Source organism: Thermobia domestica, chromosome 2, assembly GCF_964235325.1.
Source record: "Thermobia domestica chromosome 2, izTheDome1.hap1.1, whole genome shotgun sequence".
NCBI lineage: Eukaryota > Metazoa > Arthropoda > Insecta > Zygentoma > Lepismatidae > Thermobia > Thermobia domestica.
In genome coordinates, this window is record NC_137455.1 from 369908205 (window position 1) to 369933981 (window position 25777).

At 36.0% G+C, this 25777-nt stretch overlaps 2 protein-coding genes across 5 annotated transcripts in view; one reads left to right on the forward strand and one right to left on the reverse strand.

Moving 5' to 3' along the window:
- Positions 1 to 1111: 1111 nt before the first annotated feature.
- On the reverse strand, positions 1112 to 18460 carry LOC145679619 (zinc finger MYM-type protein 1-like). Its single transcript, XM_081750195.1, has 2 exons — positions 18440 to 18460; positions 1112 to 1912 (listed from the first exon to the last, which is right to left on the reverse strand). Exons 1-2 carry the CDS (start codon positions 18458 to 18460, stop codon positions 1112 to 1114), a joined length of 822 nt encoding a protein of 273 aa, XP_081606321.1.
- Positions 3033 to 25777, forward strand: part of LOC145678833 (ankyrin repeat and SOCS box protein 1-like) — a 125694-nt gene continuing 102949 nt past the window's right edge. The window contains exons 1-2 of one of the 4 annotated variants that reach the window (XM_081749388.1): positions 3033 to 3532; positions 22266 to 22489. In XM_081749388.1, coding sequence (XP_081605514.1) covers positions 22306 to 22489 — 184 coding nt within the window. In that variant the 5' untranslated portion in view covers positions 3033 to 3532; positions 22266 to 22305. Of the gene's footprint in view, positions 3533 to 3566; positions 3723 to 17329; positions 17613 to 22265; positions 22490 to 25777 lie in introns of those variants that run through there. The other 3 variants (XM_081749385.1, XM_081749386.1, XM_081749387.1) reach the window with 3 other exon arrangements.

Below are 25777 nucleotides of genomic sequence, written 5' to 3' on the forward strand. Positions count from 1 at the left end.
AATAAGTATATATCTGTGAAGATTTTATGAGTCCAACTTCCTTTCTTACGTTCAAATAACATAAGAAACTCATTTCGTTTTTGTTTGGGACTCATTTCGTTTAGCGGTTTGCGTCAAATCAACATAAAATTTGGGTTTTAATTTGCGATTATCGGCTTTGCAGTTATAATTAATTTTTGCATTGCTTGTGTTGCTTTACGCTCCGTAATTTTTGCGAAAGACAGACGGAATGAAATTCTTTATTGGGTATCATTGTTTTTATTACTCACAGCCATAGGCCCCTAACACATGTAAATAGTGGGGGGGCAAAATTGGCCAATAAACATTAAGTGAATTTTATAATAATAATAATAATAATAATAATAATAATAATAATAATAATAATAATAATAATAATAATAATAATAATTCTTTCTGTCATTGGCTTTGAGGATAAGCATAGCTTCAATTTTTATTTGTGGTCTACAGCAATCATGGTTGCTGTTCGTACGAGAAGACGATCACTGTTGAGCATCCTATCGGGAAGGGAGACTACAAATTGTGCTACATAAGACCCCAACGAAGAAAACACACTATTGTAAATGAATGTTCTGATAACAATGACATTAAATTGTGCAATCAACAAATAAATTGCGCTAACCTCAATTACTAATGGTTTTCGGTTGATTAAAATTTTCGACACCTTAATGGGAACATTATCCGAAAACATTGGGAGATTTCACCGAAGAAAAAAAATCCTCACGGAACTCTCTTACTACACAAGGCATCGATAATTCGATGAATTTCACAACAAAAAAATACTCGCCCAGAAGTCAAAACAATTTTTCACTATGTACAGCAACATGAACAACCATTGCTAATCGAATTAGAAATGAATTTTGCCTTTTGAAAGCATTATACAAGAACGAACTAATTATATACTAAATTACTGCATTGCTCTACCATGGTAAAAAAGTAATATGTTTATTACTTACGTAAATTTATGATTTCTTTCTTGAAAATGATCAATTCCTGGTCTTGTAAAAATATATATAAACACCAAATATTCGAAATCTTTAAGATACAGTAGAAGCTGTTTATACAATAAAAAAAGTCACAAACTATATCACTATCACTCACCACATATACACAATAGTTTTGGCTTCAGAAACAACCAAATGTTTTTTCTGCGGATTTCTGTCTTTAATACGAATTCATATGCTATATCACGCACATTTAATTTGTCAAGTCTTTCCTGGTGAATCTGAAGAACAGCAACATGATTAAGTCTACTCTGAGTCATAGTGCTTCTAAGATAGGTCTTTAATCGACGCAGAGATGAAAACGATCTTTCAGCAGTAGCCGTTGTGGCGGGTAAAAGTAAATGTAGTTCCAGCAAAGTTTTAATTTCAGAGAAGAGGTATGACATATTCCCCATGCTACTTAAAATATCAACGACGTCTTGCACTGAAACAACATCTCTGGCATCGTTTATAACGACATCACGAAACATTCTTAGCTGAACTCGAAGTCTACTTTCGTTCAAATCATCGTTATATGTATCAAGTACATATCTCCGTTCTCCTTCATATTGTATACCACATGCGGCTTTCACAATAAGTTTCTCTGTGTGTAACGCTGTATTCACGTCCTGTTGGTAAAACCGTCTTTCGATCTCACCACAAACTATATCCAATAGTCTATACCAGATTTCTACTTTATATAAGTGTTTCACATCATTAAAAGTGTGGTTTGGAGAGCCATCGTCCACTCGTCTAGGAATTTTTCGCTGACGCGGCAGAATTGGTTCTTCCACGCCTAACAACTCTCTTTTTGTAGTTGCATTAGTCCAAACCCTGTCAAAATGTTCATCTGTTCGAAGATTGGTGAGAGTCTCTCTTGTACCGTAAACTGAACTAGCATTAAAAGCATGCTTTGTTCGGAAGTTAAAAGATCAACAGATCAACATGGACTGTCACTTGATAGCAGAAGTGGCCACCCTCCTCCTATACTTTACTTTGGCTTCACAGATACCGGCAGAAGTTGACCTTACCTCGCTTTTCTACCATGTTCTTTCTTCTAATGCGGCACGGGACACCCTGAGGATGTGATTGACAGGTTATTGTACCCACTTTTCCATCTGCAGTTGTTTTAATCCTCCACATTGTTTTGGACATGCGCATTTTAAAAGTGACCTAGCATTAAAAGAATGCTGGAATCTAGCTCTTTGTATCCATGGTTTACCAAAATCTCAGAATCTTGAATTTTTCTTTTCCAGCTGTTGCCTATGTATGGTTCACTAATTTTGACCCAAGCATATGCATCTTGAACATTATAGATGAAAACCTGACACCTGACATATATATATATATATATATATATATATATATATATATATATATATATATATATATATATATATATATATATATATATATATATATAGAGAGAGAGAGAGAGAGAGAGAGAGAGAGAGAATTAAAAATGATATACACTTAGCAATTTATTTCAGTGCTTTGTATTTGAGAGGTAGTTTTCCCTGAAGGCACGACTTTTTGGATATTGTTTGGTGCCCCGAAAGTGGGGGGAGCAAAATGCTGTTTTCCCCCCAGTCTGGGAAGTGGGGGGGGGCAAATTACCCCTTTTGCCCCATGGCTCAGGCGCCTATGCTCACAGCTATGAATCGAAATAAAAAAAGTACAAAACCTGTTATGAACTTCTATTTACAGTTAAGTGAAATTCTATATTTTTTCCAGTAAAGAGCGTAATTCATTCGCTAACTATCACATAAAATATTAATGAAATTAGTAATATATCTGATATCATACTATGGGTCTTACGCCGTATGGGTGTGCGTCAGTAGTTTTTGTTTGCGACGAATTGCAATAGAAATTAAAACTGCTTGCTCCCCGACAAAATCAAAACATGAATGATGACGTATCTCGTATTCTCGCCTTCGTCTTCATACTGCTCATACTCCCATCCAGCAATATAAACAGCAGCAGCATCCCTCACGTTTGTGTTATTGTAGGAAAAAATGAAGGTTCTATTGACCACCTGACCTTTCAGTGCTCTCTTACGCCTGGTTACCGTCCGATACTCAACACAGTCATTCATTCTGTTTATTTCACTAGCCCCGTAACAGTGTCTTTCTTACTAGCTAACGAAAACCACCTCGTCCTTTATCATCTGCTACAATACTACATAATGAACAACTACGACTTGTAATAGTGTCAAAGTAATCAACAGTGTAGTGCTCTTGTTATTCATAGCAGCTTGTAATATATAGTATCTTCGACATAGTGTTCCACATGAAGTGATTGTTTCGATTGTGTTTACTTATTTTGTTCCCGAATTCTCCTGGACCATTCATCTCTACAAGTATATATCCCTATTTTACCGTCTGTATTGCTCAGCTGACGAGTTACTGGAGCATCAAAATATTGAGAGAGACGTATCTCGAATCTCATCGTTGCAGCTGGCAACAGTGAAGAGCAAGTTTGTTTCTGTTTATTTTTTTAACTAGCAGACGACGCGGTCAGTGCATTGCATGGTATGTTTAGTTGTATTGGCTAAAGAAGTGTTATTGTATTTTCTTCGTTTGTTTTATTTACGTGACACATATTGATATCTGCTTTACTATCCGTTGAAGTTACTAACCATGTATATTTAATTTGTTTTTGTTCGTAGAAAAAGTAATTTTTATATCTTTCGTCAATTGGCTCAGTGTCATTGTCCCCAAGGTTTGTGCATTCAGTGCAGTAACTTTTTTTTTTAAACTTTGTACTTTTTTTTTTTTTAAATGGGCCCCGACATGTGCAACTTTGATGGAAAATATTCAGATTATAAAATGAAAATTTTACGTGTAATATTTAAATAACTTAGATAGATAATAAGTGTCTGAAGAAGGCAATTTGCGTCAACTCAACAATACCCGTTCCAGTTGCTAACTTTCCGTAGACACGAGAGAAAGCACTGAATTTTCACAGAAAAGGTCCATACTTACTGCAGTCTAACACTTCCCGATTCAGTGTAGGTTAGATCTGACTTTTGTACCGCAGAATAGGTGCAGTATTTTTAAGCTTCAAAACGTTAAAATTGTGTCATTTATCAGGAAATTTATTGCTACTACCTTAGAAAAAGTTTATCAATAATTCCTCGGTCCACATTCGCTTTAAGAGAACTTTACCAGGGTAAACTTTACAATACACCCTCCAGTTGCACATCGATAAGTAAGACCGCTGTTAAAGGATATAGTAGAGTAGGGTAGGGTAGCGCAAAGTAAGATTGGGATGAGAGGGTAGGGGTAGGAACGGGTTAGCTTAAGGTTAGGGAATAAATTTAATAGATCGTAATATCTCGTTTTTGGGTGAATATACCAGCTAGAGCGGGCATTGTAAAGTTAAACCCCTTTACCGTTTAGCTTGTAAATACTGCGTCCGAAAATGTGCATAAAAGCTACAATGTGACAACCACAAACCAATCTGTGCTAGGTGGTCACTAATAAGCACCACAGCTATCTACTTGAGTCAGAGCAGTAACGCAGCAGAGGGTCCCAAGGGCAAGGTTCTAGATTACTGGTCCCCCTTCCCACTGAGCAGTAATAAAGACAGAAAGCAACGTGCCCTGCGGGACTCTAACCCGCCTTCACTCGCTAACGCTCGCTCGGCAATACTGTGTAAATTAAATGTATAAACTTTAGTACAGAAACAAACCCACCCAGCTACTAACCTACATGGGGGACCAGTAATCTAGAACCTTCCCGGTCCCAAGAAGTTATATCCGAAGAGCACAGGAGCATCAGCGACAGTGTGTATGCTTGTAAACGAAGATGTCGCTGAAAACACTAGGCTAGTTACTTAAGCACATTCAGTGCTATTAGTTACCTTCACGGTTTGTACAATTCTAACACTGGCTTCAGGAAAATATAGATCAGTGTGTCGTTTCTCGTAGAGGCCTTGAATAAGTAAGAGATCTCCCCTATACTTTTCAATTTTGCACCAATATCTATTAACAACTTTGTGTCTGAAGAAATCCCTTTCACTGCCGACTTTTGCGAATGATACTTCACATCATGTACACAATTTTCACATTTGAATATGTAACTCTTCCTCCGTTCGTTTATTTTCAATGCCTTCCTCCATTTGCCTTACTTTCTGCTAGAGATGCAAGGGCTCGGAAAAAACCGGCTTATTGGGAAAAAAAAAACTCGGTTTTTTCTGCTTCGCTTTTTTACTTGGGAAATTTTGGGCTTTTTTGAAAATTTTGCTTTAAACTAATAAAGCAGACTTTGTTTCGCTTCTCTGCTTCAAAAAAATTCATTTAATTAGTGGTTGATGCAGATAATATGAAACCTGGAAAATAAACAATGCATTTCAAAATGATTTTTTAAAATTCTTAACATATTTACATTATGAATTCCAAAGGATTAACCAATATATGTAATAATATTTTAACGTCTTATATACAATAAGTACTTTTAAAAAAATGATAAACAAATAACTATTGAAATTGTATGTAGTATTTTTACTTCAAAATGTAACACACCCTCTTTTTGAAGCAAAATAAAGAAAATCATGATAGAAATCTGCACATCAAGAGCTTCGTTTCGGATGGTTCTGTACATTCTTGAAATTTTTCAGTTAAGTTTTAACTTCCATATACAATACACTGTATGAATATTTCGTACAAATTTTTCACTGATTGATCACATACGTAATAATCTCTTATCACCTATCAGGTGCTTCGGATCTGCGAAATCTTTGAATGCCGAATTCTGTAATGCACTGACTGTTTCTTAAGCTTGTTCAGAATCGGGAAAGTATCGAATTTTCTGTTCATGGATCATACACGTAATAGACGGTTTATATGAGCGTATAGTTTCCTAGGCTGTAGAATATATAACTACCATCACGGTTTACCCAGTCCTGAAGTTTCTGAATTTTTAACAAGAAAATTCAACATGTCGTTACGAATTTTTTTCTTTCTTTTCTTTTCTTTTCTTTTCTTTTCTTTTCTTTTCTTTTTTTCTTTTTTTTACAAAAAAGAAAAACTATGGAATACATTTAAAACGAGTGGAAGAATCAATTACTGTTCCAATTCACAAGAAAAACAACAAAATTGATTGTAATAATTATCGAAGCATTTCTCTTAACATTCTATTAATAAGATTGAACCCATACGCAGATTAAATTATTGGAGATTATCAGTGTGGATTTAATCGAAATCGACCAGATATTTACCATTCAACAAATACTCGAAAAGAAATGGGAATATATTACCCGTACATCAACTCTTTTTTTGATTTTAGAAAGGCTTATAACTCGGTTAGGAGGGAAACATTGTATAACAGAATTTGGAATGCCGAAAAAGCTAGATTTATTAAGTGTTTAAATGAATCCTATAGTAAAGTTCGAGTAGAAAAATGTGAGCTTCCACGTCGAGATTGGCCTGAAACAAGGATATGCGTTATCGCCGTTATTATTCAGCTTTGTTCCGGAGTACGCTATAAGAAAAATCAAAGATAGGAACCAGGGTCTAGAGTTGAATGGTATTCACCAGGTTATGATGTATGCTGATTATGTAAATCTGATAGAAGAACAATTGAAAGGAATACAGAGGCCTTATTAAACGCTTGCAGGGACATGAGTAAATGCAGAGAAATCTAAATACAAGGAAGTTCACAAGGATCGTAATACGGCAAATTATGAATGCGTTAAAATATCAATTAATACTTTCGACACAGTGGATACTTTCCAATATCTTGGATCAGTATTACCAGACCAAAATCATACCCACAAAGAAATTAAATGTCGATTGAAATCAGGAAATTCGTGTTATTATTCAGTTCAAAATATTTTGTCGTCGCGAATTCTGTCAAAGAATTTAAAACTTAAAATATATAAAATAATAATCATGCCTGTTACGCTCTATGGTTGTGAAACATGGTCGCTTACGCTGAGGGAAGAATGCAGACTGCAATTATTTGAGAATAAAATTCTAAGGCGAATATTTGGACCATTTTGGCGAATTCTAAGAGGAATGGGAATGGGGAATGGCGGAAACTTCATAAGGAGAAACTACATAATTTATACGGTTTACCAAATATCGTTAGAGTCATCAAGTCTAGGAGGCTCAGGTGGGCAGGTCATGTAGCCAGTATGGAAGAAAGTAGGAACGCTTTCAAAGTTTTAACTGGAATCCAATCGGGAAACGTCCATTAGGAAAACCTAGGCCCAGATGGGAGGACAATATTAAGATGGATCTAGCAGAAATAGGAATACAGAGTAGAAACTGGATTGAATTGGATAAGGACAGAAGTCAATGGAGAGCTTTTGTGGCCATAGAGAAAGAGAGAGAGAGAATACATTTAAGTTAAGCATAACTGCACAACAAACACGAGTGAGTGGTTAGCTTCCGCGCTTCTATCGTGAAGACCAGGATTCAACCCCGCATTCGACCATTTTGACAAAAGTTTTTCTTAATTCCATCTGTGAATGTAGAGATAGTCCTGGCCGACTTCCTTTCTAATACTTTTTAATTCTTTGTTATTACTAATTACCAGCAGTGTTGGATTTGCGAAGAGGGTTAGGGTGGGGACGTCTTTTGGATTGAAGCCTCTACCCCGAAATTACGGAATTTCTAAAACAAACTAAATATTAGTTTTGCCTTTACTCATAAACTTCAAGCTGTCCTCAAATAAAAAATTAGGAATTTTTAGAAAAACTAAGCATTAATAAGAAAAGCCCCTCCCAAAATGCTTTTCTAAATCCGCCGCTGATTATCAGTATAAAATGGTCTTCAAGGTTGTATCTGGAAGATTATAGCTGAATATACAAACGAAACCAAATATTTGTAATGCCTGTACTCATAAACTTAAGCTCCTCTTAAATAAAAGTTAGAAATTTTTAGAAAAACCAAACATTATTCAGAAAAATATTTTTCTAAATCCGATACTGATTATTTCTATCAAATGGTATTCAAGGTTGTGTCCGAAAAATTATTGTTAAATCACTGCACAGCTACAGTATAACGGAAATGTGGAAGTACGTTCTGACAGATATATTGAAAAACGTACGCTCTGACGGATATATTGAGAAACATAAGTTTAAATATGTGCTAGAAGCTAGAGTATTAAGTTCTAAGAAGTGAAACACGGATGGCTAAAAAGAAGTGATCTAAAGAAGAAAAAAAATGTCGATAATTCAGAAGTTAAAATAAAGTTAAATAGCGTCTAAAATTGCCCTCAAATACTACGTACTTTATGTTTACTTTAATTCATAAACCATGTGCTCCATCCATCATGATGGTGAATTCCAGAGCGAAATATGGCATTTAGGTAATGGAATCTTATTTAACTTTGGAGCATACTATAAGAAAGCTATTTAGACAGAAAAATCATGAAAATGAAAAAAGCCAAAATTTCCAAAATTCTTGTTTTTTTTCACAAAAAAAAAAAACATCGATTCAAAAAAGCCGGCTTTTTTGCACCTCTACTTTCTGCTCAATTTCAATAATCCGTGCCACTCCACAGTACCTAATAACTCTTCTTCATCAACACACATTCTTATAAAACTCAATATCGAAATGTCACATCCGTCATATGGAACTTCAAACTCTCGATGCGGGGAACTAAATTCCTCATTACACTGTAATGTCTGACGTCAGCATTCCTCCATTCAAAGTAGTACCAACAACACACTGCTTTCCACGTCTCAAAATATCACAGTAAACTTGTTTTGTTAGGGTTCGAGGATTAACCAATTCATAATTATTTCTTTCCTGAAAATTTTACGTATTATTTCATACTTCTGGACTTACACTCTGGCCGTTAGATTTAAGTGCAACACTCGAAATAATTGTTCAGCATCCTTATGAGTAAGCGGTTAGCGTATGCGCCTTTGGCGTGGGAGACTTGGGTTCGATTCTCGAATACAACGTTAAGCTGCAGGTCCACGTCTCATATAGCTTCGCTGATAAAAGAAACGATAAACTGAAAATGAAATCGAAGTAATTGTTTTCTTATGCTAATTTTCTTAGATTCTTCAAGTTAGAGTAATATAAGTTTCTGCGCGCATGGTCTGTGCAAAAGGCATAAACGAATATAGCCTTTTGGGTAGAGATGGGTGGGGAAAGTCTTTAAACAACGCTGTACATTATAATTTTGCTTTTCAGTAAAATATATATATGTTATGAGTAGAACACGGATTTTTATGTGCTAAAAAACTATAAATTATTTATTTTTATGTGCTAAAAATTAAAAAAATATTTAACAAAAAATAACATGGAAAAGTACGGGAAAACGCCCGACATAAAAAAAATAATAAATGTACTGGTACTGGTACTGATAGCTCCTATTCATCACATGTCGAAGTTCCATGAGCATTGCAGTGAATAACTAACGTCTTTCCCAAATTGTCTATCGTAAAGCCATGCCTATTGTCACGGAATAATGCCTTAGACCTATATTGAGAAAAGGAACGTTCTACATCACATGATGTTAACCTAACGTACTTGAAAAGAGGCATATCATGAATATTCACACCAACAACTTCACTCGTGTTTTGGCCTTCCCATACTTCAGATATTATACATAGGGTTTTATAGCCAATCTTTTTCTTAAACAAATCCTTAAATTCTTTTTTTTACTTCTTCAGCTTTCGAAGCAGAAAGAACATTCAGCTTTCTTTCAATGCACTATACTTCTTTACCCGAAGTACTCAATAAATCTCCCGTAGTTTCTAGTTTCTTTATAGAGTGAGTCAAGAAACCGAAATTGGGAGATATGAAAGCCAAGTCACATTTCAAGCTACTGTCACTTACCAAAAGGATGAACCATCGTCTGGGTTTAGTTTAGGTACTACAGATACAAATGCTTCAAAATGATCCGCATAATATAGTACTGCATTAAGCCAGGTATCTCACCTTTTGGAGGAAGTGAAAGATCGGGATTTGTTTCTTTGAAAAACTCAATTCTAGTTTGCGATTTTACAAAAATGTTTTCACATTTGACACTAACTTGTCCACTTTAGGATAAACGGTTCGGATTTTTTCACACAATTGATGTAGGGCGTGTACGACACATGTCATGTGAATCATGTTAGGGTAGCATATGGAAAGAGCTTCATCAGCTTCCCTCATATAAGAAGCACCATCAGTCAGGAAAAGCAAAACATTGTCGTATTTCGCACCATTCGGCCACAAAATGTGCAAAGATTCATCGAACAGCCTGTCAATTGTCACCTGATTCGTAACCGAAAGTTCTTTAAGGACTAGCAGTGCTGTGCCTACGATTACTTCCCCTTCATCTATGGTCACTCGTCCCCCCCCCTTCCTCAGTTTTGGCTTCAAAGTACAAAGCACTCCTTTAGAAGCTCTTTGTTTGGCATAAGTCACCCCAGCGCTGATAAGCAGAATTTAAGACGACGCTGTTTCTACAGGTGGGAAACAGCTTGTAAATACGATGGATAGATTTATGTAACCTATTTTTTTCCTATGTTAATTTCTTTCGAGCGAAATAATAAATCGTTGTCAAATTTAGAATAAAATAACGGAAAATTATTAAAAAATGTTTTTATAACAAAAATGTCCAAAATATTTATTTACATTTTTTTTCGAAAAATAGGTATTTTTGTGTGAAATAAAATTTGTAATTTACACTTGCAGACTCTTAATTGGGATAATAAACTTTGTTTTGGGCATGCACGTTTTTCGAAAAAAAAAATATATGTTTTTACATAAAAATCCGGGCCTTAGTTATGAGTGTTGTTACCAATACTGTAGTTCTAAAATTTTCAGAGGGTATACGCTGTTTTATGGTCATCTATGACTGTCGTAAGAGACTTGAAGGCATTTTAATGAATAATGTAAATCGTATGTATTAATTAATTAAATTAAAATATAAAGAGTACATTACGTTTTATAGTCTAAAAGCATTTGATGTTATTTCTTTGATAATACTCCGTACTTAAAGCACAACATTAAAAACATAAATTGGTGTAGGTATGAAGAAGGAACCAACTCACTTCGAAAAGGAACAGAAAAAAGGTGTTATAGTCACTTTATCATTGGTGTCATTCAGGTTCAGGTTCAAGGTATTTTCCTTCCTTCTCTTCGGAAGTTTGGATCCTGAAAAAAAGAAAAAAAAAGAAAAGTAAGTATACTGCTTTTTTTTTTTCATTTAACGTTTTCCATTTTCTTTTTCCACCAAAATTCAAGAAGTTCTTTGGTTTTTTCTATTTCTTTTTCACTTAGTTCCCTTCCATTTACATTAAAGCCTAGCCCGCCCGATTAAATAAATAAATAAATAAATAAATAAATATAAACGAAACAAGAGTAAAAAGTACTATACGCTTTGAAGCAGAAGGCACACTCTAATAACTAAGATTAAGCAGAGGGTATACGCCGTGTACCCTTGACTATAGCCCTGGGTGTTACTTAACGAAACAATAGAATGCATACCAAGTAGTGATAATAAAAGTCTATAAGCATGCATGTGAATAATGATATCCGCATGCACTTTCACTCACGTTCTTTCGCCACTTTCAGTTCGATATATTTTTTAATTGCGTTATATGAGGAACTACATTTTTGAGAGATCTTCCCTCTAAAAATAGTGATTATGAGTTGAAAAGAGATTTTTTTTTCTTTGTAGTTTGAATTGTCTTCTCATTTCTAGAATCTAGACTTAAAGGAAATAAATGACGCTTTATTATTCACGTATGCACATAAACGCTAATTAAATCTTTCCACACAATTAATCCTAGATAGCATGTCTATAACTGTTACAGCCACTTTGTGAAACACTCAAAACTGTAATTTTATGATTGTTGGCTATTTTGACCAATTAATTGATGTGTCGTGTCAAATTATTGTTGAATATCTCATAATTTATTTTCTGTGATTGTTTATTATTGTAAAAAATTTAGACATATTATTGCCACCAACTGATGAATACCCCTAAAAGTAGATTTTTCCATTATATGTTAGGATTACTAATGAAATATTAGTGTATAGAAGAACAAAATTGCAAAAATCGTATATCACATCCTATTTAAGAAATAAAAAAAAATAAATAAAAGAACTCCAACTACCCCTTCTGGATATTTTCATGAAAGTTATTTATGTAGCATCATAGGAATATTAATGTAATATTTATTTATGAAATTTGACCAGAATCACCTGAGTCATATTCGAGAAAGTAGCCTGAAAAGAATCTTATCCCAAGAGTAAACTACCCGTTGTAATCATTCCACTTACAGATTTCTGTAACTCTTGATTTCTGTGATTTGTGCATCATTTTCATCCGTTGAACGCTGACGTACTTGACAACGTGTTTCAGTACAACAGCTCTTTCTTTGGTGAGTCCGTTCCATTTTTTTTTTTCTTTCTTGATGTTTCTATTCTTCTCCTTCCTGTTTTTAACCTCCATGACCAAAACTCCAGAGGAGAGTCGAAAGCTATGGAAGCTTAAAGAAAGGTCAGGAATTAAAGAAGTCTGTAAGTAAAATGATAAACAGAATTCGTGAGCGTGGTTTTGTATACCGATACCCTTCGTAAATTTATTTGTAAGAAGTAATTTCCACAGTATTGTAGAGTTATTAATGTAGTGTGACGAAAAGCGCGTGAGTTGTTTTTCAGAAAATCGTCCGAGAAAAAAAAAAAAAAAGACTTCAAAGAATACACTACTCCTGGTAGGTTTCTTTCAGGTCAAATGAGATACGCCATATTATTAGGATATTAATGAAACATTTATTTATAATATATGAGCAATATCTGCTATGTCATTTTTGAGAAAATCGTTGGGAAAAAACTCACCCCCAAGAATAAACTACCCCTTGTATATATATTTTTTTTTTAGTACAAATGAGTTTAGGGGGAGCGGTGGCTCAGTGGTAGAACGTTCACCTCCGGTGCTTGGTGTCCCTGGTTTGATCCCAGATCGCGCCGTGTGGACTTTGTGGTGGACAAACACCGTGCTCGTGGGTTTTCTCGGGGTTCTCCCGTTTCCTCCCACTTTCTTCATTCCGCCATTTCATTCATTTCCCATAATCTTCGTCGTCTTTAGGGGGTAACCGTCGTGGGACGTAAAACTGAAAGATTTCATTTTTACAAATGAGATATCGTATTCACGTTATTAATGAAATATTTATTTCTGAGATGTGAACAAAATCGCGTGAGTCGTTTTTGAGAATATCGCAAATTTTGATTTCCACTCTTCAATCAACTACCATTAATTTTAGGGATAGGAAGAAAATTCGACCCCCCTCCCTGCCTGAAGAATCTCATAAAACCTTAAGTTTAAAATTTGGTCTCGATACGTTGAATGGAATGGCCTGTAGGCGAATGTACTGTACAGCAGGACGAACAGACGGACATGTGTCGAAAAATCACTTTTTCGGTATGTATTGGCTATGAAACGTGTAAATCCGTCGAAATCTAAACTTTTTATTTCCCACGAATACCATATTTTCTTCTCTCCTTTCGACTCTTGAATGTAAAAGATCAAAAAAAGGATGTTGAAATTCTGTTTTTCTTAACCCTTTTACATTAATCAAATATAATCTGGAAAAATAATATGAGTTATCCAGCAGTTGATGATACTAAATGCATCAGTTAATTTGTCAAAATAGCAAACAATCGTAAGTTTGCAGTTTTTACTGAGAGAGCGTTGATATCAAGAACTTTATAACTACATTTTTCCAATTTTCGGTGTAGTAGTGATTTACATTGGTTGAATTGGGACCTAAATGATGACGAAGTATTGAAAGGAGCAGTATAATAATTCCCAGGATATTAAGAGAGAAAAGTGCGTCCTCAGATTGGAAAGCGCCGATTTTATTTTGGCTATTCTGCAAAATTTATAAAATTGTGATTAACAATTTCTTTCCCTGAGCCATTCATTTGAAGAGGTTGGAGGTTGTATTTGAAGACTAGCTGCAGTTTTTAATATTTGACAAAACTGTAATAACGGTCACGAATAAAATTACGATTAATACGTGAATTACATTCCAATAATCTCTTCATAATTAATTAATGTGGAATGATTGATAAAGTTATAAAGAGAAAAATGTCTTTAGCAACTCGTGATCATTGTTTCTGGTGGGTAGTTATCAATAATGTAGTTCTTCCAGAAACTGAGTTTTTAAGAAAATTCAATTATGAATAAGGATATAATTTATTCATACGTATACTTTAGATGCTAATGAATAAGTACAGAGATAACGAGAAGGATCACCAAATGGTCTTCGTTAGACTAGAGAAAACGTGCCACGGGATCTAATTCGGTGGGCAATTAGGAAAAAGTGTGTTCCAAAAATATGCATCTGTTAAATTCAAAATATGTATGAAAATGAAATCTTTCAGTTTTACGTCCCACAGTTATGGCAGCTAGGCTAAAGGAGACGGTGTTTATGACAAATAAGTGAAATTGGGGAAGGAGGAAAGTGGGAGGAAACGGGAAAACTCCGAGAAAACCATGCACACCTTTTTTGTCCACCACTCCACTTGATTTGAGCGGGGATCGAACCAGGGACCCCATGCACCAGAGGTGAACGCTCTACCACTGAGCCATCGCAGCCCCCTCTCAAAATATGTATGATGTAGGACAAGGGGGAAGAGTGCATGTAGAATAACAAAAACTAACTAACTAACTCTATGGCCTATGGAACCGGGAGGTTCAATGCCGCGTTCACAAAAGCTCTCAATTGACTTCTATCCTTAGCTAACTGCACCCAGTTTCTACTTTGTATTCCAATCTCTGCGAGATCCATCTTAATATTGTGTTCCCATCAGCGCCTAGGTCTTCCTAATGGTCGTTTTCCGATTGGTCTTACCGCTAACACTTTGAAAGCGTTTCTACTTTCTTCCATCCTAGCTACATGACCCGCCCACCTAAGCCTCCTAGACTTGACGACCCTAACAATGTTGGGTAAACCATATAAATTATGTAGTTCCTCGTTATGAAGTTTCCGCCATTCCCCATTCCCGTTCCTCTTAGGTCCGAATATTCGTCTCAGGATCTTGTTCTCAAATACTTTCAGTCTATGTTCTTCCCTCAGAGTAAGTGACCATGTTTCGCAGCCATACAAAACAACAGACATGATTATCGTTTCGTATATTTTAAGCTTCAAATTCCTCGACAGAATTCGCGACGACAAGAGATTTTGAACCGAATAGTAACACGAATTCCCTGCTTTTAGTCGACATTTAATTTCTTCGTTAATATGATTTTCGTATGTTAATATTGATCCTAGATATTTGAAATTATCCACTTTATCAGAAGTATTATTTAATATTTTAACGCATCCATAATTTGCTGTATTCCGGTCCCGACGCACTTCCATGTACTTAGTTTTCTCTGCATTTACTTCTAAACACATGTCCCTGCAAGCGTTTAATAAGATCTCTGCATTTCTTACTATTGTTCTCCTATCATCCCCTATTAAATTTACATCATCAGCATATGCCATAACCTGGTGAATAACGTTCAACACTAGGCCCTGGTTGCTATCTTTGATTTTCCTTATAGCGTATTCCAGAACGAAGTTAAATAATAATGGCGACAACGCATCTCCTTGTTTCAGGCCATTTTCGACGTGAAAGCTCGTGGACAAAAATTTTCCTACCCGGACTTTACTTTGGAATTCATTTAAACATATCTTAATTAATCTAATTAGCTTTCTCGGTATTCCAAGTTCTGTAAGTGAGTTGTATAATGTTTCTCTCCTAACCGAGTCGTACGCCTTTCTAAAATCAATAAATAGTTGATGTACCGGGGTATTTATTCCCACTTTTTTTCGAGTATTTGGCGAATGGTAAATATTTGGTCGATATTTGATCGATTTCATCTAAATCCGCACTGATAATCTCCAATAATTTCATTTGCGTATGAGGTCAGTCTTGCTAATAGAATATTTGAAAGGATTTTATAGGGTGTTGACAGAAGAGAAATGCCTCGATAATTATTACAGTCAGTTTTATCGCCTTTCTTGTAAATTGGAACAATGATTGATTCTTTCCACTCTGGTGGCAATTCTTCCTTGTTCCAGATAAGGAGAATGAGTTTGTGTATCTTGTTCCACAATTTTTCGCCTCCAGCTAAAATTAACTCAGCCGGAATTTTATCTACATCCGGAGATTTGTGTTTCTTTAGTTTCTTTATAGTGGTTTCTATTTCTATTCGATTGGGTTCTGGAATAGAAATAGAATACACACCGGATGTTTTATCTACATCCGGTGTGTATCCGGGAGATACACACCGGTTCTGCGGTGTGTATCTCCTTTTCTCCACGCACACTAGTTTTTGGATGCGTGTTAACCAAATCGTCAAAGAAATCTTTCCATCTATTTAAGATGCTGTCCGTGTCAGTGAGAACTGTACCGTCAGATTTCTTTAATATATAAGCACGAGGTTGATAGCCTTTCTTTTTTTAAAAAAAAAAAAAAAAAAAAAAAAAAGTTGACAGTTAAATTGGGACGTCGTCAGATTGAGTCTTAGTTCATACTTTTTTGTAGCTGCGATAGACGAGCTTACGAAGAAAATGCAGGAATTATCAATTTGAAATATAATATTCGTGGGCGGCATTGTGCTGGTGAGTGAGATCAAGGCAGTACTGTTAGAGAAATTACAGTAGAGAGAAGCACAGGAGAGGAAAGGGATTAGAATTAGTAAATCCGTGAAAGAATATTTACATCATTCTTACAGGAAAAATGTAATCGAGAATACAAAAGTAAGATTGGCTGAAGAGGAAAATATGACGATGACGAAGAAATTCAATTATTCGGGATCAACCAACACGACCAGAAATAGAGAACGATGTGAACGACAGAATTAACAGCAGTTGGACAAGGCGGAGAGAAATGGCATGAGTCTTGTATGACTGCAAGGTACAAATACTTTAAAAAAAAAAGGGGGGGGAGAGAGAGAGAACATGAGACTTGCCATATTTTACGGAGCGAAATGTTGGACAACGAAGAAGAGGGGTTAAGTTAGGAATTAGATTTCTGGACTTTCGGTAGCTATGTCTATGTTAGCCTGTCATGTACGAGAGATGTCGTTCCTCGGCGATCGCACTGCCGCGGAATTGGAAGGAAGGAAGACATGGGTTAGGAAAGAAGGGCCTGGGACCATTTGTTAGGTACCATCCCCACATTTTCCTGTTGTGAATGAGGGAAACCCACAAAAATTTCATTCAGGCTGGCCTTAAAAATTTGTTACACTTTTTTCGATTCAGTGTCCCACCGGGAACCACGAAGAGGAACATAAATTGCATATTGTTGAATGAAGGTATGGTGGTGGATATATGAAGATGATATTACGGAAGGACAAAATTGAGATTGAAGTAACCTGAGGATCACTAAAGGTGAAGCCAATAGTGGAAAACTGCAAGAAGGTATACTTCGATGGTTCGAACATGTAAAAAGAAGATCTTAGAAATGTGTAACTCACGGCGTAAATCGTAAAGAACTGAGGGGAAACGTGCGCGAAGTCAACCAAAAAAGAAATGAACTGGTTGTGTGAAGGAAGATATGGCGCAGTATGACGCAGGATAGAGAATGGTGGAGGTCAGCGATCGTAAAGCAACCACAGCTAACATTGAAAAGGTTTAGAAGAAGACATGGAAATGCTTTAGGTGAGAATTACTCTTCCATTGTTGTTGTTACTAGTAGCGAAACTAATATAACCAATAGAAATAAAAGTTAGCTAATGAAACTCCAACTGACCAAAACAGTATATATATATTTAAGATTATGTATATCTGTGTTACAGTTTCGACTATGTAACATAGCCTTCCTCAGACACTTTATGAGAGAAATATCCAATTTTGACAGCTTATATACAGTCTGACTGCAAGACACGCCTATTTTCTCTTCACAAAACGTAAACTTTTAATTGTTCTAAAAAGAAATTTTTTAATTACATATAGTCATTTTCTCTTTTCGCGCACCTGTTATGAAACTCTTCATTAGGTGTTTGTCACTTACACTTTCCATTCACTATTGTCCTTCTGCTGTTCTCTATTGTACACCTGTTCTAATAGCTTGTGTTGATCCTTTTAATTCTTTCTTTCTATTTTGTCTTTCATATTTTCCCATAATTCATGTATCATAAGTCCACTAAACCAATTCATCAACTTCTCCTTCCCATATTTCTTAATCGTTCTAATTTACTTTTTAGAACAATTAAAAGTTTACGTTTTATGAAGAGAAAGTAGGCGTATCTTGCATTCAGATTGTATATAGGCCGTCAAAATTGGATATTTCTCTCATAATGTGTCTGAGGAAGGCTGTGTTACATAGCCGAAACTGTAACACATATATATAATCTTAAAAATTTATATACTGCTTTGTTCAGTTGGAGTTTTATTAGCTATCTTGAATTTTCCAAAGCTGCAATGAATAATTTAAAAATAAAAGTTATTTTATGTACGTGCGTCGTTTATAATTTTAAATTACGAACCTCTACAGAAGGTCGGTACATATTTATGGAAACGAAGTGGAACGTCCGCCAGGGGCACTAGAAACGCACAGACAGTAAACACAGCAGAGTAATCAGAAACCAGTTGTGTGGAGAATTCGGTAGCAGGGAGTGAAGTGCTCCGGGTGTAAAATGCCTCCAAAAGTGAACCCATTCTTGGAGGGGTACATCACCGCTCTTTCCAACATCGGGTACAGCTACAGTGCAATTGTGAAACAGTGTTCGTCCAAGGATTTCACCATTTCCAAGAAGGGTATTGCCAATGTACTCAAACGCAACAAAAATACACAGACAAAAGAAGCCGGTGTGCGCACAGTGTCACGAAAACAACTCCCCCGTCCCAATTCTGCACCTACAGTTCGACAAATGCAGAAGTTGGTGATCCAGGAGAATCCGCCGCCACAAAAAGACATTGCCAGGGGTATTAGAAGATCCAAATCGACTGTGCAGAGGATAATCATCCAGGATTTACGCCTGCGAAGCATAAGCCACGTGTTCACACACTCATAGCCAAATACGTCTGGGAACGCAGGGTCCATTGCAAACGGCTCTATGAACGGTATTTAGCGGGTGACAAATGGAAATATGTGGCCACATTAGACGAGACCTGGATCTATTTGTCAAACTCCAAGTTGGTTCGAGCCATTTACTATCATCCAAAGGATGTTAAGTACCATGTCGATTGAGTCCACACGTGCCGCGAAAGTTTTCCCTGCGGCTTCATGGTGGTTGCAGGGTTTTGTTATAACGGGAAACTTCCCCTGCACAGAGTTGGACGAAATGTAAAAATTAACGCAGCATACTATCATCAACACGTTCTGGAGCCATTATACCGGCAGCATATTCCGTCGTTGTATGGTGCTAAGGTGTTGAAAGTCTTCATTCATCAAGACAAAGCAGCCAGCCATACAGCTCGAACAACTGTGTCATACATTGCCCGCAAAGCGCGTGAAACTGAAATCCATGCTATCCTATATTCAGACATCCCTGTCAAATCTACCGACGCTGCACCAATGGACTTTTGTGCTTTCGGGTGTTTTGAAGCGAGCGATACCCTTATATCGCCCACGCACATTGACTGTCTTGTGGAAGGTTTGCAAGGAGGAGTGGTCCAAACTTGATCAGATTTCTCTAAACAGAAGCGTACTCCAATGGAAACTTCGGTGTCGGGCTATAGTTTATAGTCAGGGTTAGCATATCGAGCACAACCGCTGATGGAAATACGTCTTTACGCCCTAGCGTAGGGGACGCAAAATCGTTTCCATGAATGAGGACCAACCTTCTGTATTTTCCTTCCTTGCTTCGTCTAGAGGGTGTCTCCGAAGAAGACATCAAGATTATATACTTGGCACGCTGTCGTCTTCTTTGTATTTGAAAGATAAGAAAGAATGTAACACTCAAACTACCATGTCACTAATTAGAAAACCATTTTGCTAGCTACAAGAGCTTGTATGTAGATAATCTTAGTCCTTCAGGTACTTATGGAATGCAATTGTAATAAAAAATAAAAACTCTATATAAAACTACATAAACTGACATAAAATAACGGGTACTTCCGGTAGACGGGGAAAGTTGAAATTTAGCATGATTGTAGCTTTCCGGGACTAACCCACAGGAAAATTACCAAAAGTGAATATTTTAAATTTTTAGGGGGATGAAGAAATTCCCCGTGTTATTTAAATGGACCTTTTTATAGATCTATAATCTCATGTTTTAGGTACTTGAATAAAAACTAGAAAGTCGGTATTCTTGTACGTTTTTGTTAGCGTTACCTAAGTAAATCACTAAAAATAAAAATTTCCAACTTTAGAGCGGTTTTATGGGGAACTGAAAAACCTTCCCCGTGGTATTTATATGGGATACCTTTTACAACCCAAAATTATTGGGCACTTCCTGTAGGGCTACAATGATTAAATTTGACATGATTGTAGGTTTTCAGTGCTAACCGGCAGGAAAATTGCCAAAAGTGAATATTTTTAATTTTTAGGGAGTCTAAAGGAGCGATGTAGAAATTTCCCATTTATTTAAATAGGCCTTTTTTGGACTTATAATCTTATATTTTAGGTACTTGGAATTCGAATAAAAATTTGAAATTCAATATGCCTGTACGTTTTCGTTAGCATTACCTAAGTGAATCACCAAAAATGAAAATTTCCAACTGTAGAGTGGTTTTATCGGGAATTGAAATTTTTTCTCATGTTATTTGTATGGAACATCTTCTACAATCCAAAATTATTGGGCACTTCCTGTAGGACTACAACGATTAAATTTGGCAAGATTGTAGCCTTCCGAGACTAACCCACAGGAAAACTTCCAAAAGTGAATATTTTTAGTTTTTAAGGGATCTAAAGGGGAGATGAAGGAACTCCCATGTTATTTAAATGTGCATTTTCTTGGGATACAAAATCTTATCTTTTAGATAGTTGAAATATGAAAAGAAACTTGAAATTTGCTAGTATTATGGGTTTAAAACGTGTGAGGCCGTAGCCCGGATAAGCGCTGGAGCCAGGGGCGAAGCCTCCAGCTGAGCCAAATTCAGGAAATAATAAAAGCGAATGCACGAAATTCACTCTTGATGCAAACGCTGATACATAAGAGGCTGTAGGCTGAGGAAAGGCGGGGGACTGGGGGCCGAACCCCTAGCTAGCCAATGTCCAGTAATATATTCAAAGATATGACTAAAAGAATTGTGACAACGAGATTAAAGAACGTATTAGAGACTCAAAAGACCAAGATCTAGGTGTTTTGGGTTTATCTAATCATTTAGCAACCTGAAGACACTCCGTTAAAATGATAAAATTCTCTATAAAATAACTTCGCTAATAGGAAACGCGATGGATGAATAACATTTTGTTAGGACTAAGATACCAGAACTAAATCTGGAACGGGGTTCTAAAAATAGAAACTGGAACCACATCACCAATTTAGAAAACAGCACCAAATCCGGTTAAAAATTAGTTAAGTTTCTCTTCAGTAATTTTTGCACTAGTTATCAATCAATTTTCATTTCAGAGACTGACTACAATTGATACGTGGCGACTGACCGTGAGTGTGAAAAGTTGCTGTTCTTGCATTGTCAGTTAACATTTTCCATATCATGTTCTACATAAAATTTTCATTTAGTAGTTTGTTAGTAAGAAGAATTTTTGAAGCCCAAGTTTTAAAATTTAGAAGTTTCCCTCAAATACAAGGAAGAAGACGTTGTGGCAAGTATGTAAATAGAATCTTGATGCTTTCTATGGTGGTCCATTTCCCTAGATGAAGCTTCCAGTGCACGGAACGGAAATATTCGATCATAATTTGGAATTATAAACAACACAGGTATGTAATATATGTCTGCTTAACTATAATGAAAGCATTAATGTAAGTAAGCTAATAAAAAGAATCATAAGCTGAACTTTTTTTAGTTTTATTTATTTATGTATATATATATATATATATATATATATATATATATATATATTAATTTGGTGACCATCAAGGAATGACAAGAATACAAATTAAGCACACTACTTTTTTAATGTAATCTTTCAGAGTGTTACTACATTGTATCTGATAAATGTGCAAAGTAGAAATGCACTGGCTGAAGTACGATTATAAGGAAGTGCAGTTGAAGTTAATGCTAAAAGAGAACAATCAACTCTTAATAAACAAAACGTCTCGTATGAAACTGGTTGTGGGACAGGGGTGAGGTAGGAGAAGGGAATGAAACTCATTTCCCACTATTCATCAGCTCAAGAATCTGTGTGATTCATTACTACAGTTATGACATCAACTGTTTATTGTTCTTGTCTTTTTTTCCGTTTAGAATCAGCGGAAGTAGTGTTTGTTAACAATGATGTGAAGAAATGGCTGCAGAACTGTCTGGATTCATTGTTGACCCTGATGATGGGGATGCAACTCTGCACAAAGTGGCTTACGATGGAGATTGGCAACAATTGGAGCGGCTGCTGCTAGTCCTAAATGATCCAAATCTTATCAACAGTCGTCTCAGGCCTTTTGGTGCAACGCCTTTAAGATTGGCTGCCACTGGTATGTTGCTTATTCATATTATTGATAAACTAGAATAAGGTTACCCATTCTGACAAGCGAGAATTCAGATATACTTTCACCTCTCTAACCGTTACATAAACGAAGCATATAATAAGAAATAAAATCATAGTGTGCCTAGATTTGACCGTTGCAGTACGATTTGCTACCTAGAATATCCGAGAATATTCAAGATCCATTGTGGTTCTATTTGGATGTCTTCAATGAAGTCAAAACGTCGCCATTTCAACGCGAGTTTCATCTTTGGGAATAGGTAAAAGTCTCACGGGACTAGATCAGGGAAGCAGGAACGGTGGGGAACCATTACCATGTTGTTTTTGGCCAGAAATTCCCTCACAGCGAGTGAGGTGTGTGCACGCGCGTTGTCATAGTGTAGCAACCAATCTTTTGTTTGCCACAGCTCTGGCCGTTTGCGCCGAATATCTTCCTTCAGTCTCTTCAAAACCTCGCAATAAAACTTTCCGTTGACATTCTGACCAGCTGGAATAAACTCCTTATGCATAATTCTTTGAATGTCGAAACATGATCAGCATCGACTTGATGTTGCTGCAAATTTGTGCTTTTTGTCGGCCTTGGAGAGGATGGGTTCTTCCATTGTGATGATTACTGCTTCGTTTCCGGGTTATAATCATAGATTCAAGATTCATCATCTGTAATGACTCTGGATAAGAAGTTTGAATATTCTCGAACTCTTTATTGCATCTCAGTGCACGTCTGAATCCTGATGTATTTTGGTCGATGCAGAGAAAGCGAGGGACAAACTTTGCTGCAGTTCGTCTCATGTTCAGTTTATCGGATAGAATTCGTCGACATGTAGCAGGACAGTCGAAGTCTGTTATAAACATCGTGAATTGTGTGCCTTCTGTCTTTGCGAATTACATCACGCACTTTCATGATCATTATCGGTGTTGTACACTCATGTCTAAAATTATTGTCGCATGTCTATAAATATGTTGTTGTAGGAATATAATTTGATAACGAATTCGCCCAATATTTCTTATAATGTTAGTATGTGTATAATCGGCAAAGACGTGTATGTGGCAAATTTCATGTCAAAAGAGCAGTAAATAAGAACAATAAAATGAAAATAAAATTTTCTTGTCTATTTAGCAACATTTTATTTTACTCATCCTAGTTTTCGTATTTATAATTGAGGGGGTAAGCGCAACAGTGGTCTAACTCACATTTTTAAAAATGGAGAAAAATCAAGTTAAACTGAAACACATTTGATTTTTTGTACAATATATGACACATTCAACCACTTGTGGTTGCTTTTGGTATATTGTACAAAAAGCACGTATGTTTAACTTTAACTTGATTTTTCTCCATTTTTAAAAAATGTTGGTTAGACCATTGTTGCGGTCTCCCCCTCAATTCTTTTCCTATGAAATTTACAACAAATATACATTTCCCGATTATACACATAGTATCTGTGTTAAAAATACCCTGCAAAATCATTATCAAAGTATATTGTTACGAGAAGACAGTTATAGATATGCGACAATAATTTTGGACATGAGTGTACATGTTGATGGTCGACCAGAATGCTTGTCATTTTCCACAGATTCGCGGCCTTCTTTGATACGCTTCAACTACTCAAATGTTTTTGCTTGACTCAGTACACTCTCATTAAATGTCTCAGCATTTGGTGGGTTTCAGCTGCAGTTTTCTTCAACTTGACACAGAACTTGATGCAAAGCCATTGCTCCTTAAAGTCAGCCATTTGACAAATCACAGAAACACTAAAACACGTTCTGACACGCACAACTACAACTCACAGCTGAATGTGCCAAAGATGACGCACCTTTGTGGTGCAGTAACTAATACATGTACACTCATGCCCAAAATTATTGTTGCATGTCTATAAATATGTTGTTGTAGAAATATAATTTAATAATGAATTCTTCCGGTATTTCTTATAATGTTAGTATGTGTATAATCGCCAAAGACATTTATGTGGCAAATTTCATGTCAAAAGAACAGTAAATAACAACAATAAAACAAAAATAAAACTTTATTGTCCATTTAGCAACATTTTGTTTTACTCATTATAATTTCCGTATTTATAATTCTTTTCCTATGAAATTTACCACAAATATACATTTCCCGATTATACACACAGTATCAGTATTAAAAGTACCTTGCAAAATCATTATCAAATTATATTCTTACAAGAAGACAGTTATAGATAAGTGCGACAAACATTTTGGACATGAGTGTACCTCGAGACATCTAGCAGCGAAATGTCGTACTGTTACTTGTTTGTCCGGTAAAAAAAAAAAAAAAATCGGATATTTTGGGTAGCGCCTTATATGCTGACAGAAATTATCATAGAACAAGCCTCGGCGCAAAGAATTAGAAGCAAATATACGAAAGGAACGGATAAAGAAGTCGACAAGACGGGCTTAGAGAGCTATTGTCGTGCTAAGATAGCCAACATCTTTATTTCTTATTGAGCACTGTTGCCAATACGGTAGACCACATTAGGAAGACAATACACTTAAACTTAGTAAATATAGACAAAGCAGGGGAGTTTCAGAAAATGGTGCGGATGGAAACTTTTAGTCTGAAAATGTGGACATGTCCGCATAAATGGTGACCCTATTCTAGAAGGTTATTATATAATGGAACTGGTGTGGAAAGTATGTTTTTAATAATAGTTCCTTTTTTTTCATGCGTTAACATACAAATGATGTACTTCTTTTTTATTTCTTGTACTTTTATTTACCGTATTTTATTTTATACTTAATAAAAGGAGGAAACAACCGATTTTTTCTTTTACACACCAAGTCCTGTATAGGTGCGGATTGTAACGCAAAGAGTGAAAAAGCAACTGACTGGACTGGGATCGAACCCAGGACTTCTGATATACCATGCCGATGTGTTAACCACTACACCACCTAGTTCGCTTCCTAGAATAGCCACTCACTCTCGAAGAAGGGGGGGAGTGCTGTCATCTCGGACCAAACGGACTGGGTGGCGTAGTAGTTAACTCATCGGCACGGTATACCGGGTTCGAGTTCCAGCCCAGTCAGTCACTTTTTCATGCTTTGCGTTATTTTATTTTATTTTTGCTAAAATAACGTAGTGCTAAAAAATTACATTTTAACAGTAACTTACCAAAAACTGACTGACATCACTTACTTATACAAATCTTAGTTATTTTGTGAAGTCCATTCTACGCCATTAGCTTAGTGTAACTCAGGCTCACCACTTGTATTATAATTTTTTTTAAATTCTGCAACAAACTGGACTGATAAACCATTGCTC

Excerpts from the sequence above, each read along its gene's own strand:
- LOC145679619 (XM_081750195.1), bottom strand. The coding sequence starts at position 18,460 with ATGTACCGACCTTCTGTAGAG. Across the intron at positions 1,913-18,439 it reads TGTACCGACCTTCTGTAGAG|CATGCTTTTAATGCTAGTTC; the intron begins GTTCGTAATTTA and ends TTCCGAACAAAG.